This window comes from Pagrus pagrus (assembly GCF_965226575.1).
Source record: "Pagrus pagrus genome assembly, chromosome: 9".
In the NCBI taxonomy this organism is placed as follows: domain Eukaryota; kingdom Metazoa; phylum Chordata; class Actinopteri; order Spariformes; family Sparidae; genus Pagrus; species Pagrus pagrus.
In genome coordinates this window covers 28532314-28549082 of record NC_140193.1, presented here as the reverse complement: position 1 = coordinate 28549082, position 16769 = coordinate 28532314, and the positions used below count along the sequence as shown (strand labels likewise).

The following is a 16769-nucleotide window of genomic DNA, read 5'->3' as shown; positions in this document are numbered from 1 at the left end:
GAGTTAGAAAACACTCGTGGTCGTTAATAAAACAGACATATGGAGACGTACTGCTGTGTCATCCAGTGAAAAGCACAATAGAGCCCTTTTCAGAAAAACAGAAACAAACTCATTGTAAGTGTTTCCTGGGGACAGCAGTCTCTGTTTTTGGACAGTTTGTATGTAAAGCTGAGTCAAGTCAGAACAGAATTAAAGAAAGGTGGATTTAAACCAGTAACAGATTTGTTGTTGGCTACACACCCAGGCACGTAGCTGAAACAGACTCTGTCAAACTCCACCTGACCTGCTGTGAGCTGCAAGTTATGTGCATCCTCAGCATCCTGCACCTGTGAGGAGGAGGAGGAGGAGGAGGAGGAGGAGGAGGAAACCAGGGGAAGAGAGGCAGGGAACACAGAAGGAGAGATTAAATTAGAATTTTGAATTGGATTTATTTAAACGGGACGATGCAGTTTAACTTAGTTCCAATACAAAGAACTGATGTGTTGCACAAAGAGTTTATAGCTATTGCTAATTTCCAACTCTTGTCCCTAGTTGGGCTTTTACATGTAAGACATAAAACAGTTTTCAATGGTCAGTTTCATAAAATCACAATACAATCAAATATAATACCACACTACATCAACACATCACAATACATCAACAAACATATAACCTACATCAAGGTACAATAAGCTAAACATGGATACCTTTGAGCCAGCACTTACCTTTGTTGTAAAATGTTTGATATCGGAAATTAGTTTGATTTCAGTTGGTAATGTGTTCCAGAGTTGACAGCCTTTTATGGAGAGAGCTGATTGTCCAAATTTAGATCTACAGTGCAATATTTTACAGTCACCATTCACCATGCTCCTGGTTACTCTGTTACTGTCTTGTCTTTGTAAGGAGGCTCTGGGGCTGGACTACTGATACATTTGAGAATTACTCTGAGAGAACAGAAATGTGTAAAGCTCTCAAAGCTAATTACATTTGATCTTTTTAGTATCTGACAGTGTTGCCAGTGATGGTGATGCTTGAGCCCATACTATCATGCAATAAGAAAGATGAGAAAAAAAATCATAGAGTGCCTAAACAACTGAGCTGCCTGAGTAGGTTTGTAGTGTCTGATTAATTTTTTATTCCTAAACGCTTAAAATTAATTATTTTAAAACTTTCTTCATTTCTTGGCTGGATTTTTTAAACTTTTCTTCCTTCAAGTTCAGTACAAGATGGTTGTGTTGCAGCCACTGACGGACATCATCAAGGTTTGCCATTAGATGAGAATTAGTTTTTAATTTCTTGTCCAAAATACAGAGATACCAGAAAATTATCAAATCAGTCTCAACTCAACTCTCAAGTGTCATTCTCAACTCTTCACCAGCAGATGGAGTTTAACTGAATCCAAGGCCAACATAGAATCATTGAGCTGACAATAACATCAGCGTGGACGAAAGGTTACAAAGGAATAATGTCAACTTTCAACATCTGCATTTGTATGACTCCATCTGTGGTTGAAGATCTGGTGACGTGGTCAAAAGGTCTGGAACAGGCAAGTGGGAGGGCCATGTTGTTTCCAAGGTCAAGAATGACTCATGAATCACTGTTTTATTGAATTATAAAGGGGGAGAAAACTAAAAGAGGAGGTGATGTGAGGAGAAGAGAGAGAGAGAGAGAGAGAGAGAGAGGAAGAAGAGAAGAGGGGTTAAAAAGAGAAGAATCCCATCATTCTGTCATTATTTTGCCCCTCCATCCTTCCTTCTCACCTCTCCTCCCTTCCTTAAATCCTCATCCCTCGATGCACTAACTGATATCGTCATTTAATCATTAACATTTACAAAATACTATCATGAAAGTTTGATCTTAATTTGACGACATATCACCATCAGCACCATTACAGTTCCTTCTCACTTTCTGACCTCCTCCTCACCCTCCTCCTCCCCCTGACTCCCCTCGCCTGCAGCTTCCCAAGCCAAAGAAAAGGGCCGCTGTGTTTTTAAGGTGCTCTAATGCTTTTGTCTACATTCATGTGGCTGTTTACCATATCAAGGGCCTGTGAATGTAGGAGTCTTTAGTGAGGCAGCCGGAGGACGCCTTTTCCCACCGAAACACACACAAAAAGACAGACGTACACACACAGACGTACACGCAGACTCTGTGTTTTAGTATGTGCATGCGCACAAATACACACAAGCACACAAAGTCACACACAAACACTTGTTGACCTCCTAATCCGCTGACCTCTGACTGTGTGAGCCTCTCTGTCTCCAAGCAGGAGTGACGCTGATCAGAAATTAGTGTTAGTTTCAATTATCTGCTTATCTGGAATCAATATATTTCCCTTTTATTATTATAACAACTATTTATTTTATTATACACACAGCCTTCTATATATTTCATGTCTGTTGATGCTACTCTCTTATTAATTCTATTTTTATGCCTTGTGCTTTTGGTTGTATTGTTTCTGATTACGTTTTATGCTGATTTTAAAAAACATGACAATAATGTTTAATATTATAGAACTAACTCATTTTTAACACATTATTGTCAAAAAGACATTTTTGACAATAATGTAATCTCACAGGAGAGCACAGATGAACATTAACAACAATAATCTCTAGTAAAACACATAAAGCAGTAGAAAAAATAAAAATATATAATTAAGAATAAGAATTCAGTCAAAGAGGGATTCAAAACTTCATGTCCTTGACACTGAGCCCAGGTCCTGACTTCTGTCCTGATGTGAGCAGGGCAACTAAAACAATTTTTTTTCTATCGGGAAAAACTAAATTATTACTGCCTTCCAGTTGTATGCTCCCTGCAACAGTCAAGCTGCAGTTTACATCTACATATGTCTTTCCAGACTCATGTAATATATCCTATGTGGTGAAGACTTTTAAGGAATTTATAAAAGATATTTAGTGTTTCTGTGATTAAACAGAAATTATCACTATATAGCCACGAACTGTATAATCCCAGTGAACCATTTCCAGTGAGAAACATGCTGTCTTCACTCAGAGACTATTTCTACAGAGGAGTGCAGAGGACTGATCAGGAGCTTCATCACATGGTGCAGCGACAATCAACTGATCAATATCAGCAAAACCAGTGAGCCTGTGGTGGATTAATAATGTATGTCTGTTAGTGTGTAAGTTCATTGAGAGAAACTAAAAACACTGAACTTCCTTGTATGTGTTCACGTTTCTGCAGCACATTATGATGTCACAGTGAAGATGACCTTTAACCTTTCTGATATCAAATGTCAACACGTCATCACTTTATCTTATTAAGACACTTATTTGAGGTTTTGTCATAATTAGTGTATGACTTCTTAAATTACAGTGAAAACGTGTTTTGTGAGGTCACAGTGACCTTTGACCTCCAGAATCTGATCAGTTCATCATCGAGTCCAAATAGACGTTTGTGCCAGAAATAAATAAATTAGATATCACGTTCATGAGAATGAAGGTGAGAAATGAACGTAGGGATGAAACAATGGCACACTGTCTTGCTCACCCTTCTTTTATTTATTGATGAGGTGGAGAAAATATTTATTCAATAACCCTGCTGAACACCATCTTTATGCTGCTCATCGTTCACATTTCTATCTCTTTCTCTCTTTCTCCCCTTTCTCCCGACTCTGTCATAATCAGCAGACCAACCAGTTTAACTAACCAGATTATGCCATGATCTCCTAAAGCCAATCATTACTGCTGCTGTCAAATGTGTTCTCCTCTGCTGCTGTCAGCTGTCATTTCAGTGTGAATTGTCATAAAGCCTCCTTCACCCCACTCAGCTCCAGCGCCTCAGGTCTGAGCTCAGTCCTCTTCACATCCATCCAGATCTCAGCCATTCTCTTCATCCATCACCACCAGTGTCTAGACTGCATCCACCCACGGCTTCATTACCCCCTTTAAATATGATGATGTCATGAAGGGGTCCAATCGCTAAATGTCTCATCTTTATTGTGCACATGTAAATATTTACTTGTTTACTTGTAATAAGTCCCTCTTGATTGAAATATAATTTCTGCCTGAACAAACTAAATAAACAAACTCTTTGTTTTCATGAATTGATAAACTGAATAAACAAACTGACCTTAAAGGACAACACGATTTCATACTGTTTTACTTTGTTTATATGTGGCGGACCCTGCCACCTTCTAGCTTCAAACAGTGTTCTGGGATTTATTTTCCTCTGAGAACAGCTTGTTTATTCACTTATGGGAAAAATAAATATTTCTGACTATTATTACCCTATTAATATTGTATATATGTCAAAACCATCTTCTCCAAAACTATAGTGCCCCTTTAAAGTTAAGCCTAGCAACATCAAATTCAAGCCCCCAGCTCATTACCACAGATAGTGGCTGTGTTTGAATATACATGAAATATATATATATATGAAAAAAAACAACTCTCGGTAATTGTGACTCACCTCTTTCTGCTCTGTCAACAGTGCCAGCATGTTCTCCATATCAACAAATGCACCCTGAATCAGCCTGCAGAGACGTGTTACACAGTCAGTATTAGTAGATGCAGTAACAGTGGCAGCGTTAGTAGAACTAGAAGAAGAAGTAGTGGAACTGGCTCGACTATCGAGGAAGTGGTAATATGAGCAGTAGTTAGTAATAACAGTCACATCAATATGAGACAAACTGTTCCAAGGTCTTTCTTCCTGTGTTGATAGGTAGGTAAGGTGCAGTATTGTTGTAAACAAGTAGATGAAAAAGAAAAAATAAAGAAAAAAAAATAAAGAATTACTAGAAAGAGTTTTTAAAAGCGTCATGTTTCATCAAATATTGTGATAGACAGACAGACAGACAGACAGACAGACAGACACCGAGTGATCATGGATTTTTGTTTTCATCTGATAACAGGATCAGTGGCCTGCTGCACTGTACACCAGTCTCACCTGTAGTAGGTACCAAACCAGTTGAGAGGAGTGTACAGCTGGATGATGTAGGTTCCAAACAGAACGTAGTCTCCAACCTGAGGGAAAAAGAAACACATAGATACTATCGACACAACATCCAGACAACATACTGATCCTACAGTAACAACAGGTAGTGAATAATGGAGAAATTGAACACAAACCAGTTGAGAGACACTAACTGCAGTCAATCTAAACCCCTTAAAGATGGGGTGAGTGGTTCTGGAGAAGAAAGTTGATTACTGAGTCTCATTTCAGGTTGTTAAGTGTTTCTCACTCACCCCACCTTTAACTACACACAGGAGAGTATATGACATCTAAAACCAGTCATCTGCACCAGTGACGGTTTAGGTCATTCAGTGGATAACACAAAAATGTGAGGAGTAACAAATGAACGAGTGTGTAGCTCCTGAATAACTCGGAGTAGAGGACTGTATAGTAACGATGATGAGTCATGGGGAACTGACTGGGAGATTCTATGTTAATAAAATATGTTGATGAGTCGTCATGATTAACTATGAATCAGCCACTGAGCAGCACAAACTAGTAACGGCTTATTCTTTATTAATTACTTAATCATTAGTTACTCTTCTGGTGCACCCCTGAGTAATTAATGATTAAGTAATAAGTCATTAAATAGCCTTGGAAGTTTGTTATAACAAGTTCATCTGGAACAACTCAAAAAGAGAGAGGTTGTTATTCAGATTCTTATATTTACATTTACATGGAACCATGTCTGAGCCACTCAAGCCTGATCTGAGGGTCTGAGTTACTGAGGCCATGTCTCGTCATTGATATGACATTCTTGCTTTATTGCCAGAGATTATGTTCAAGTTGCGCATCCAGATCACTCTCAAGTCCAAGTCATTGTGGTGGAGCAAACGACGGAGTCACAGAGGTCTTGTTGAAGTGGCCGAGGTTGTGCCTAAGCCAATCACAGTCATCACAGTCAAGTCAGAGTGACCGAGGTCATGTCTGAGTCATTGTGGTCCCGTCTGAGTCACTAAGGTCACGTCCCAATAGGTCAGTTCACTTTACAAGGTGTTACCATCATCCTGGTTTTGTCGCCTGCCCGCATGTAATCTGACATATGATCCTGATTTATTCAATGAGATTAAGATCCTAATACTGATAAAGATTCTTATACTTTGGGGAAACACACATGATCACACTATTTTTCCTGTGTGGAGGAAACTTTTTGACATGTCTTTACTCTTCACTGATACCTGGAATTGTCCCTCAGAGACCAGGTAGGCACAGAGCAGAGATCCAGCCAGCAGTCCTGATCCGATGATGATGTTCTGGGTCTGATTGAGCAGAGCCAGTGATGCTGAGCTCTTCCACTCACAGTGCTACACACACACACACACACACACACACACACACACACACACACACACAAAAACTAAAATATAGCCAGTTGACCTAAGATTTGAAGATTGATGTATATTTTTCAGGTGCAGCAGGTTTGGTTGAGCAGGGTACTTTACGTCTGCCACGTGATAAGCAGCAGCTCAACACCAACACAATCTTACTTGATATTTCAGAATAGCTTCCTCAAAGCAGCGGACTTCATAATCCTCAGCACTATAATATTTGACCTGTGAAAACACATGAAGTCGAGAGAGAGAAGACTGAACCATCTTGAAAAAGCTTCTAAACATTCCAACATGACCTGCTACTGAAATATGGTTCAACATTTCCCACTATCTTCAAACAATCTGAAATTTTCGGAAACAAATGTGCAAATGTGGCATTCCCTAGTACAGGAGAGCACACATGGACACCACTGGATGTAATGTAAAACATCAGCCGTAAAACATACAGGAGATGTGTGGTGTAATCTACCGTCTCAAAGTTGAGCAGTGAGTCCACGGCTCTGGACTTGGCCTTGTTGTCTTGATTGTTCATCTCTCTCCTGTATTTAGTCCTCCACTCTGTGATCAGGATGGTACAGGCTGCAGATATAAGGTACAGTCTGGTTACTATCAGTTTGGAGCTGCATTTGGATTCTGAATTTCATTTCGACACCCGTCAAGACCAGTGACTGCTGGCATGTCACTGTGTTGAATATCTTTTTTTTTGTACATTCTGTACTTAAAGCAACATTGTGTATAAATTTGGCATATTGTGTGATTTGGCGCCCCCCATAGTTCCTCAGTGCAACACCACACCAGGTGTGTAACAGTTTGTCAGATGTAATGTAGGTGCCAATTACAAACTAAACTCATTACATCATAACAATGTTATGTGTTAAAAATGTATATGCTGAAGTCAACGCTGTAACGCTGTGATTCTACCCTCTCACTGAAGTTACATAGTGCAGAAACAAGAGACAGAGACACATCAAAATTAAGGGTTGACCGATATTGTTTGTGCAGGGAGAATACCCTGATACCAATTATTAGTAATCAAAGTAATTAAATATATTAAAATGAGAAGTTAAAATTTAGATTTACCAGGGATGAACTGTAGTAAGTACAATTTAGTCAGGAGTGTACTTAAGTAGAATTTTAAGGAACTTTACTTTAGTATTTCTTAAGTGTTCATTGGTATTTGTTTGCTCATAAAACACAAAGTACATTTCCCACACAGAACTCAACTCTACAATGCCTTTTGATGACTTCATTGAGATATTGAAATATGTCAATGAGGTAAAGGAATCTCTGTGACACTAGGGATTGTGGATATCCGATGAATTAGAAGACTCCCTGTGGTTTGGATGTTCCACATTTTAGCATAAGTGTGTCATGTATCGTGGGACTTGAACTGGTCTGGTCTTGGTCTCAGTTTGTGTTCCAGACGCAGAGAAGGAGTGCCATTTGCAAATTGCAAGCCAAACAGCAGATCAGACTACAATAATAAATATATACCCTGGCATGCACCTGCCTCTGTCACGTCACACAGTATTGTTGGGTTTTTGGAATGTGAGATTTTGGAATGTGAGATTTAATTAATGCTTTTTAAATATTCAAAAATGTCTTGGATAAAAGCGTTACATAAATACAGCTGTTTATCTTCTGTCTTCTCCAGAACACAATTGAACTTATACCATTGAAATCAAACGATCAATCTGGTATTAATGACCTCAATTTAAAATTAAATTTGACTCACTGAGGTAGAGGACCATGCAGGTGAAAACAATGAGTCCAAACCAGACACTGAAGTAGGACACAAAGTAGATGATGGCAATGATGATGTCACAGATGGTGGGGAGGATACTGAACAGGATGTAGCTGAAGACAAAAACAGTCACAAGTTATTGCTCATGGTGTCTATCATGACTTCATTGAACCAAAGAAGACTTTCTTCCACCCGTCTGCCTCCTACCTCAGCAGGTTGTTGATGGAGGAAGTGCCTCTGTCGATGCTCCTCAGCACGTCTCCGGTGCGTCTGTCCAGGTGCCAGCGCAGAGACAAACCATGCAGGTGGGAAAACAAACACACCTGAGGGACAGAGAGAGACCCTCAACTATGTGACGATACATACAGCCTGCAGCCATTAAACACAGAGACCATGTCCATTGCCATCTACGTCTTTAGTTAGTTTTTCTGTGCCAGATGACTGCGCAATAATAAAATGATAACTCAATTGAAAGAAATTACTGTTACTTTTACGAGCCTCAAGCAAATCATGGCATCAAAAGAATATCACAAGATATGCTAGGGCTAGCTGAGCCCAGGTGTGAAAGGTTGTCAAGCTGTCTGGGGAGGAAGCTCAGTACAGCATTGTAGGTGGGTGATAAGTAATGTCTTAGGCCACCTCCTCTGTTCAAAGATGGTTGTTCCAGTTTGACATAGATTGATTATCTTACTCCTCTTTCAAACCATCTGTCTTCTCTGGAATAATTTTGCTCCTTCAGATGTTAGTGGACAGCAGAGTCTTGACCTGAGGAGTTGGCCCTCCTGTGTTATGCCATTTGTTTATGTTGAGGTTGTTTTGTCTCCCTAATGTACAAATCTGTGCAGTCCTGGCTGCATTGAACAGCATAAACTACATTACTCTGTTTATGGCTGGGTGTTTGTCCTCAGGATGGACAAGTTTCTGCCTCAGTGTGTTGGTATGTTTAAAGTGAACCGGGACATGATGTTTATTAAAGATCCTCCTGAGTTTCCTGCGACATAGGGAATGACGATGTTGTTACAATCTCTCGTCTCCTCCTCTCTGTCTGCTCTGGATCTTTTAGAGGTCTTGGCAAAGGTCCAGTTTGGGTAGCCACAGGTTTAAAGTGCTCCCCTGATGTGCTTCTGGTCCTTCTCCTTCCCCTCTGTCTTCGTGAGCCTGGTCTCAGCCCGATGGTTTAGGGTTCTGATGACCCCAGCTGGTGCTCCAGTGGGTGATGAGAGTCAAACAGTAAGTACTGATCTGTGTGTGTATGTTTTCTGTACACCTCAATGTTGAGGCTTCTGTCTTCTTCAGTGTGTCCTGCACAGTCCAAGAAGAGCAGACTGTCTCCTCTGACTTCTTCCCATGTGAACTTGATGTTATTGTCCACAGCATTTATATGTTCTGTGAAGGCTTCCACTTCCCTTGCTCTGATTTTGACCCAGGTGTTGTCCACACAGGAACTGCCCCTAGCCACTGGTTCAGGTATGTGGACGATCAAGATCAAGCAGGAAGATGTCAGAGGAGACTGAAAAAAAGAAGATTCCTTCTAACTTGGATTTTATTTTTGTACATTTGGTGGTTGTTTTGGGTTATGGTAATATTGCTTTGATCTCAGAACATCACAGCATTGCTAAAAAGTTCAATGGGGCAATAAACATGAGCAGATGATCATACGGGTCAAATTCAAAGTCACTCTCTCTCTCTCTCTGTGTGTGTGGGTGCATGTGTGTTGTAATCCAGGTTTCTCTCTTCTTTGTTTTGGTAGTCAGGCTAGTTGAGTATGTATGTGATCTACGAGCTACTACGTATAGGGCCCCGACCTCACTCCAAGTGTTTCTTCTGCTCAATGCCTAAGTATATTGATGGATATATAATATGACATGTCTGTTTTCATTATTAACAGGCTAAAGGCATTATAGCTGACTAGCTGTTACCGCTGTTACCAATATTATGGATTTGTGTCTGCAAATATTGCAGTAACTCGATGTAGCTGGATGTGATAAAGTACCAAAATCTCGCTAAATCCTTGGCTTGTTTACAATCTGTCTGGTCATATACACAATCAAGTTTCTTGCTCTATTAGTGAAGTTTCCATCATTCTCAGATCTAAGAAATTACTGTGGTGAATACAATGTTATTTTACAGATAGAAAACTCAAAAACGAAATCCGAGTTGCTATAAACCGGAATTATTCTTAACTAGAGACCATCTTGTGATGGAATAACACCAGCTGAGATATCTGTTAACACTCTGACCCATGACTAGAGGAGATCAGGGGCAATTGTAACACATTTTGGTTTTGATGTCATTACTCAAAAATTACTCAACCAGTCTGCACTGTGTGTTGGTGTTGTTTTCTGTAACATGTATGTGTGGTCGCCATGTGAGATCAGCAAACTATTACAAAAAAACAATGCAGTACTGGAGAGAATAAAGTTTCCAAACAGAAGACCGAGTCCTGTCGTTCCCGCTACTAAAGGTGTCGCCAGGATTACATTGTTGTGACTAATAAGTGTCCCATACAAAGACAAACCAGAACAGTAGGAAATACAACAAGTCAGTAAAATAAAAAGATTCAGGAAACATGCAGAAGAAGTAAAAGCAGGAGAAGTCTGAGTTGTACCTGAACACCTCTGCTGGTGAACTGCTGAACTTTGATCCACATGAACTGACGGAGGTTGCTGATGAAACCAGAGGTACCTACAAGAAACGAAGAGAGGTGTAGCTCTTATTCTCTGACATGACTTTTATTTTGTACTCATTCATGTGAACACACACTTGCGCACCTGCACCCCCTCCTTGTAGGAACTTGAGCAGTGTGTAGATGCAGACAGTGGCGATCAGGGAAGTCCAGCCACCTCCTGCAGAGAGCTCATTCACTTTACACACACACACACACACACACACACACACACACACACACACATGCACATGCATACACACGAAAAAATGATCAAGTTAATAGAATGAGTGCCACATTTACCAGCTGCAACATTATAGTAATGAACACATGAGTGCATCAATATAAATCATTAGGAAGGTCTACATGATTCTGCCACTCTGCATGATGAGTACTCTCACTTGAAGCTAGTTTTGATGTTGGTATGTTTGATTATTTTTCTGAAGTAAAATTATTATTTTTTTATAGTAACATTGTTTCTTCTGTACTTATATGTGTTACTGCCACCCTCCCTTAAGTAAAAGATCTGAGTAGTTCTTCCACCACTGACACATAAACACAATCATGAACACATTCACACACTTCCCTTTCTGCCACACACACACACACACACACACACACATTCTCATTCTCATTCACATTCATTACCCTTTTTGTACAAGTGCTGGGAATCAGGATGAAATGAAAAAACAGACAGATGAGGGGAGGAGGAGGAGAGGAAGAAGAAAAACTGAGGATCCAGACGGAGAGATAGACATGGTGAGAAAAGAAGGGAGAAAACGAGATAAAAGGATGGAGAGAAATAAATGAATAAAGAAATGTGTAAATTCTTTAACTTTCTAGTGTGTGTTTTCAGTGGGGGGTATTTTCAACTCTTTGGCATCGGGTCCTGAAGTTGGAGGGTGGGAGGCTGGGTCGGACCCAGAGACAAAACGTCCGTTGTACCGGTGTGTTAACTCCACGAAAAAGGCCGCTAATGCCGGCTAAGCATGACTGGCAGGAGGGGTGACCTCCCAGAAAACCCTCCGCACACACACACATACACACCAACAACAACCCCCCCTCTGATGCCCCTTCCACGCCTTCCTCATCACACAAAGCAGCGCTCGGCTTCATTCTCGCAGCGCTGGCTTATACTTTCATGTTGCTCCAAAAGCCAAATGGCCAGTTTTCTAAAGGGTGAAGTCGCTGAAGACAAACTGAATCCTGACTTCCTCTGAAGTGGAGACTTCTGGGCTGTTGCCTTGTGGTGGATGCAGTCCTGTGTACAAAACAGGGTACAAAAGACCTTGGCAAATGATGACACCCCCTGAAAAAATGACGGTTGTTTCCTCCTTCAAACCAGTCCCAAGATCTCATTCCACCGTAGCTGAGCTGTTTTATAAGAAATGACTAAACCAGCCCAACTGTTTCATGTTCAACAGTTCATGTTGATCACCGTGATTACCTGATCCATTTAGCATCTTTATCAAGCGATGGGTCAAAACGAGGCTTATTTACTTTGAGTGAATTGTTATGTGTTTGGTTAACGTTTGATTGGCATTAAATGAAAGGTCATCGTTAGCCACTCAGTTTTAATGTCTTGTGTTTAGATTTTACTAAAATGTTCACGATTACACACTTTTTAAATTAAAGTCATTTTGGTGGTAAAATCAACATGTCCTTGGAATCTTAATAAAGTTGGCAAATCAAAAGTTGGTTCCAGACCTGTGAATCGTGAATGAATGAACTAAATAAATTCACAATTCAGTGTAAATATCAGGACAAAAAAAAGTAGCCTATAATTGCATCCTACATAATTACGACGGCCGACCGTCCCGTCGCCTCATGTCACCCGTGTTTCGGCAAAAAAACACACCGCAAAGACTACAGCTGGGGTCCAACTAGCTTGTACATTCTGTGGTTGTGTGAGAGGAAATAATTCTCCCTAGCACCAGGGGGCAGTCATGAATCTAAAGGGAAATCCGTAACAGTAGTCTAGATTTGTCATTCAAAAAGGGAAACTAGAAGACTCAGGACTGCGGACAAAAAAAAAAATCATTGTTATGATAAAGCTGCGCAACACTCTTGCTCTTATTGCTACTTCTAATCGAGAAACTATCGCAGAAGAGGCGCAGGTGAAAAATAAGGAGAAATGGGTGAAATCATGGATATTACAGTGACAGTATTTTTCAGTTTCTCTGATTTCACTGATTGGCTTGGCTGATCAGCCAATCAGAAGAATTTCTGTCACTGACGAGCTCCGCTGTCGATTCAACACGCTCAGTAGGCTGAAGAGCCGCTGACAAGGGCCAACTAGTACAAAGGTGTGGGACACACAGCAAGAACTAGGGCAAGACGCTCACCGATGGCTGACATTGATGTCCGACTTTGGGCCTGGTGTGTCAGGACCATTAGAGGAGCACTGTCGTTAGTCAAAGTCTTCTATTCAGGCTGCAGGAAGGTTATAAGGATGGTTAGTTGTCTTGAGGAACCTCTTCGAACATAAGGTGACCAGATTTCTGAAATAATAACTGGGGACATTTCCAGTTCAGTATATCATTAAAACATTCAATGTTGTTATCTATGAAATGAATTCTGGTTTCATGTCTTATGACCATGTTAACGGTTGGAATAAAACTATGGTGCAGGTTTACTTTAAGTATGAAAAGTAGAAGTACTGATGTTGCAGTAAATTGGTCCTTGTCAGTTTTTTCCTATACTATCAATATGTTTATGGATTAATATTACTTCTTCCTCTCCACTCTATCTGACTTGAGAAAGTATTTGTGGTGATGTCGATACATTTCTGGTGAGTTTTCAAATAAAATAGTTTTTTCATGACATGAAAGTAGATGAAGTAGTGAAGAAGTAGTTAGCAGAAGAATGGATGAGAGAGATGGTTAACACTGCTGTAGCGAGCAGCCCCCCCTGCCAAAACAAGCACAACATGACGTTGACCACTGGCTCTGCTACCCCGTCTGTTTTGCCACGTAAAGTATTATTTCACTTTGCGGTCTGTTTTTATTGCAGAGTTAAATACAAGGATATTTCCATGGACAGCTCCAGCCGGGGACAGGACATCAAAAACAGGGACATCTGGTCACCCTATCAAACCAGCCTGTTGATTAAAGTCCTGCACCATGTGTCATGTATCAAAGCTGGGCTAATTTTCAACTTGTACGATGTAGGACAACATATACCTGCACGTCTGTTAACTTCCTGTCAGCTCTATAGAAATGCTACCTTCCTTTCCAACCTTATCACTGTGATTTTTATCATATAGTTAGTTACTTCACTCTTCACAGTATTTAAACTTTGTATAGCCTATAGTGTCGTTAGTATTTTCGATCATTTTGATAATTGACTCACAGGGAGATTACCCAGCCAGCTAGCATAACTGGCTACTAATGAAGAAAAACAGCAATTAAGTGTATCAGCAATGAGGGCGGAGCTTTACTGGTCACTGTTGCAAGACAGTGTGCGTCCGTCACTTTAATTTTTGGCAGCTCTTCCAAGTGTAAAATTTATGTCCATGAATTTCAGAATATCTTAGTATTTGGTTTGTCCGCGTTTTGCTTCAATGACAGCATGCACTGAGCTGCATGGACTCCACAAGTTTGTGTAAAACCTGCTGACTCATGTTATCCCAGCATGCTCTGACAGTGTGATGTCACAGAAAGCTGTGCTGTGCCTCCATTAATGTTCAGTGGTAGAGTCAGAACTCGCTGGTCTTCTTCGGTCATCAAGTAGTTCTTGCAGGGCTCTTGTGACATCAGAAGAAGCTTTGTGGAGCACTGTTAAATCATACTGGGACAACATGCGTCATCAGGTTATGAACTTGTGTAGTCCATGCCAGCCGGAGTGCATGCTGCCATTGAAGCAAAAGCGTGGAATACAAAGATATTTTGGAATTCATGGACATTTTTCAAAGATTTTCACCCAGATTATTACCATATGACAACTTGACAACCCTGAGGGGACAAACACACTAGGAAGACACTTCATACTTGCAAGAAACAAGATACAATAATTTGTGGACGTGAGGAAATGAGTTAGACTAGACTTCCAAACACTTGAGCACACCGCCATCTACAGTTTGGACAGTCAAATGCAGCCAATGGGCCTGTTGAGGTCTGTTTTCTTTTATCTATTAAGATTCCTACTTTACATAGAAAACAATGAGGGCAATACACAGTCAGGTCTCAATAAGGAAATGCATTTATGGTTTAAAGACCACTGAGAAATCATATTTTGATTAGAAAAATATACCTACCTATATGGTAGAATTGACATTAGCATTAATATTAACATGCAGTAGGTTTATTCATTCTTTTGCTTATGTCTGGCTCACGTTTCTTCCTATACCTGGCGTGCGTTCAAGTTTATTAGTTATTAGTTTGAACACATTTAGTGAAGTATGAAAGATCAGGACCCCTTTTTTCTTTTCAGCAGTTTCTCTGTTTTCAGGTGCTTACCAATGTTCTTGGAGTAAACAGGCACCAGCACATTGACCAGTCGCTCTGTTGCCAGCAGGCCAACACAGAGCAGCACGAGTACCTGCAGCGCTGGAGTGCCTTTGGGCCAGACGTACGGCAGCAACAGCCTCGCCTTCCTACCAAAGCCTTGCCAGACAGACGGCCAGGAGGGGGAGGAGGGAGGGGAGGGGTGTTGGACCTGGAGGGGGAGAGAGAGGAGGCCGGACAATCAGTGTAGTGATGATGATGTCAGACATCACTCACAGAATCCTTCACCATATGATTTTAAACAGACAGTATGTAGTCTCTGCCACCGGAGCTCTCTCTGTCAAAAACTAAACAAAAGACATAAGTAGTGTGGGATCATGGGAGTTGTTGTTAACCAACCATTGCTGATGAAAATCTATTGAAGTGACTCTGGCAGAAATGTTCACAGACAAGGTAATGTTTCAAAGTTTGCACCTCACAGTATTTAGTCACATTCGTCCTCCTCCTCACTCTTTGACACATCGTCTGACGTTTCCTTGGAAATTGTTGCGACAGGTGAGCAAAAGAAACGCACCTTTACCTTGAGTAAACTTGTGGATTTCTCTGGTTTGAACGTTGTTGGAAACATTTGGGATAATGTAAGTACACACCTCAACAACATATATATCAAAGGTCTGTTTTTAATGTAGAAGTGTTACATATTATATCTTTTAAAAAAGTGTGGTAACATTGGCAGATTGGATTAACACTCATATTGTTATCTGTGTATTTGTACAAATGTCTTTTGTATTTTCTTTATGTAAATCTGTATAGGACTTGGATGACGTTATAGGCCAAGAAATGTGTTCAGACTAAACCAGCGCCTCATATTGAATCTTAAATATATACACTACTACGTTAGCATTGCACTCCTATTAGATTGTCAGACTGACATTAACAGTTTATCACACAGCTCCATCTGGTGCCACAAAAGGTGTTATGCAACTATATATTTTTCTGCACATATGGAGTTCTCCTTTAACAAACTGACAGTGTGCCTTCTGATTTTTCAGAAGAAACTAATATTGGAGAACATCAAAAGCTTCTGTGTCACCGAGAAGTTTGTTTTTTTGTGTGTTAAAATACACAAAAGTGAATCTAAGAGTCTGTTGTGTGTCTGAAATGTAAAATAAGCTTACAGAAGAAGGATTAGAAGAAATCCCATGACTGAACTCACCTCCACGTTGACAGCTCCTCTTTTTCCTTCTCTTCCACTCTTTATAGTGACCTCTGCCATCTGATTCACCTTCAGGTTACTGTGGTGTGAAACTCAGTCTTCAGCAGCACGACAACCACAAGACACACCCACACATCCCAGTTACAGGATTACTGGGAAATATTTCATTAACTGGAGCTGTATTAGTGCCTGAGAGTTTAACCTGCTGTGATGGGTTTTGAAAGCAGTCACACACACACACACACACACACACACACACACACACACACACTTCTGTTGTGTTTTTAGCTTTCAGTTTAAAGTACCTGTGGTCAGCATTTTGCATTGACTTGTGAGCAGGGCATGTGTGTGTGTGTGTGTGTGTGTGTGTGTGTGTGTCACATGACTGCTGTCTGCTGGTCTTTTTAGCTTTGTC

At 40.5% G+C, this 16769-nt stretch overlaps 1 protein-coding gene across 1 annotated transcript in view; it reads right to left on the bottom strand.

Annotated features, from left to right (window-relative positions):
- Positions 1-16414, bottom strand: part of abcb6b (ATP binding cassette subfamily B member 6 (LAN blood group) b) — a gene marked incomplete at its 5' end in the record, with an annotated part of 53675 nt that extends 37261 nt beyond the window's left edge. The window contains 12 exons of the mRNA XM_084362682.1: positions 241-326; positions 4411-4474; positions 4888-4964; positions 6132-6257; positions 6441-6506; positions 6754-6863; positions 8020-8141; positions 8236-8351; positions 10637-10713; positions 10800-10892; positions 15151-15349; positions 16355-16414. Coding sequence (XP_084218808.1) covers positions 241-326; positions 4411-4474; positions 4888-4964; positions 6132-6257; positions 6441-6506; positions 6754-6863; positions 8020-8141; positions 8236-8351; positions 10637-10713; positions 10800-10892; positions 15151-15349; positions 16355-16414 — 1196 coding nt within the window. The remainder of the gene's footprint in view (positions 1-240; positions 327-4410; positions 4475-4887; positions 4965-6131; positions 6258-6440; positions 6507-6753; positions 6864-8019; positions 8142-8235; positions 8352-10636; positions 10714-10799; positions 10893-15150; positions 15350-16354) is intronic.
- Positions 16415-16769: the final 355 nt, after the last annotated feature.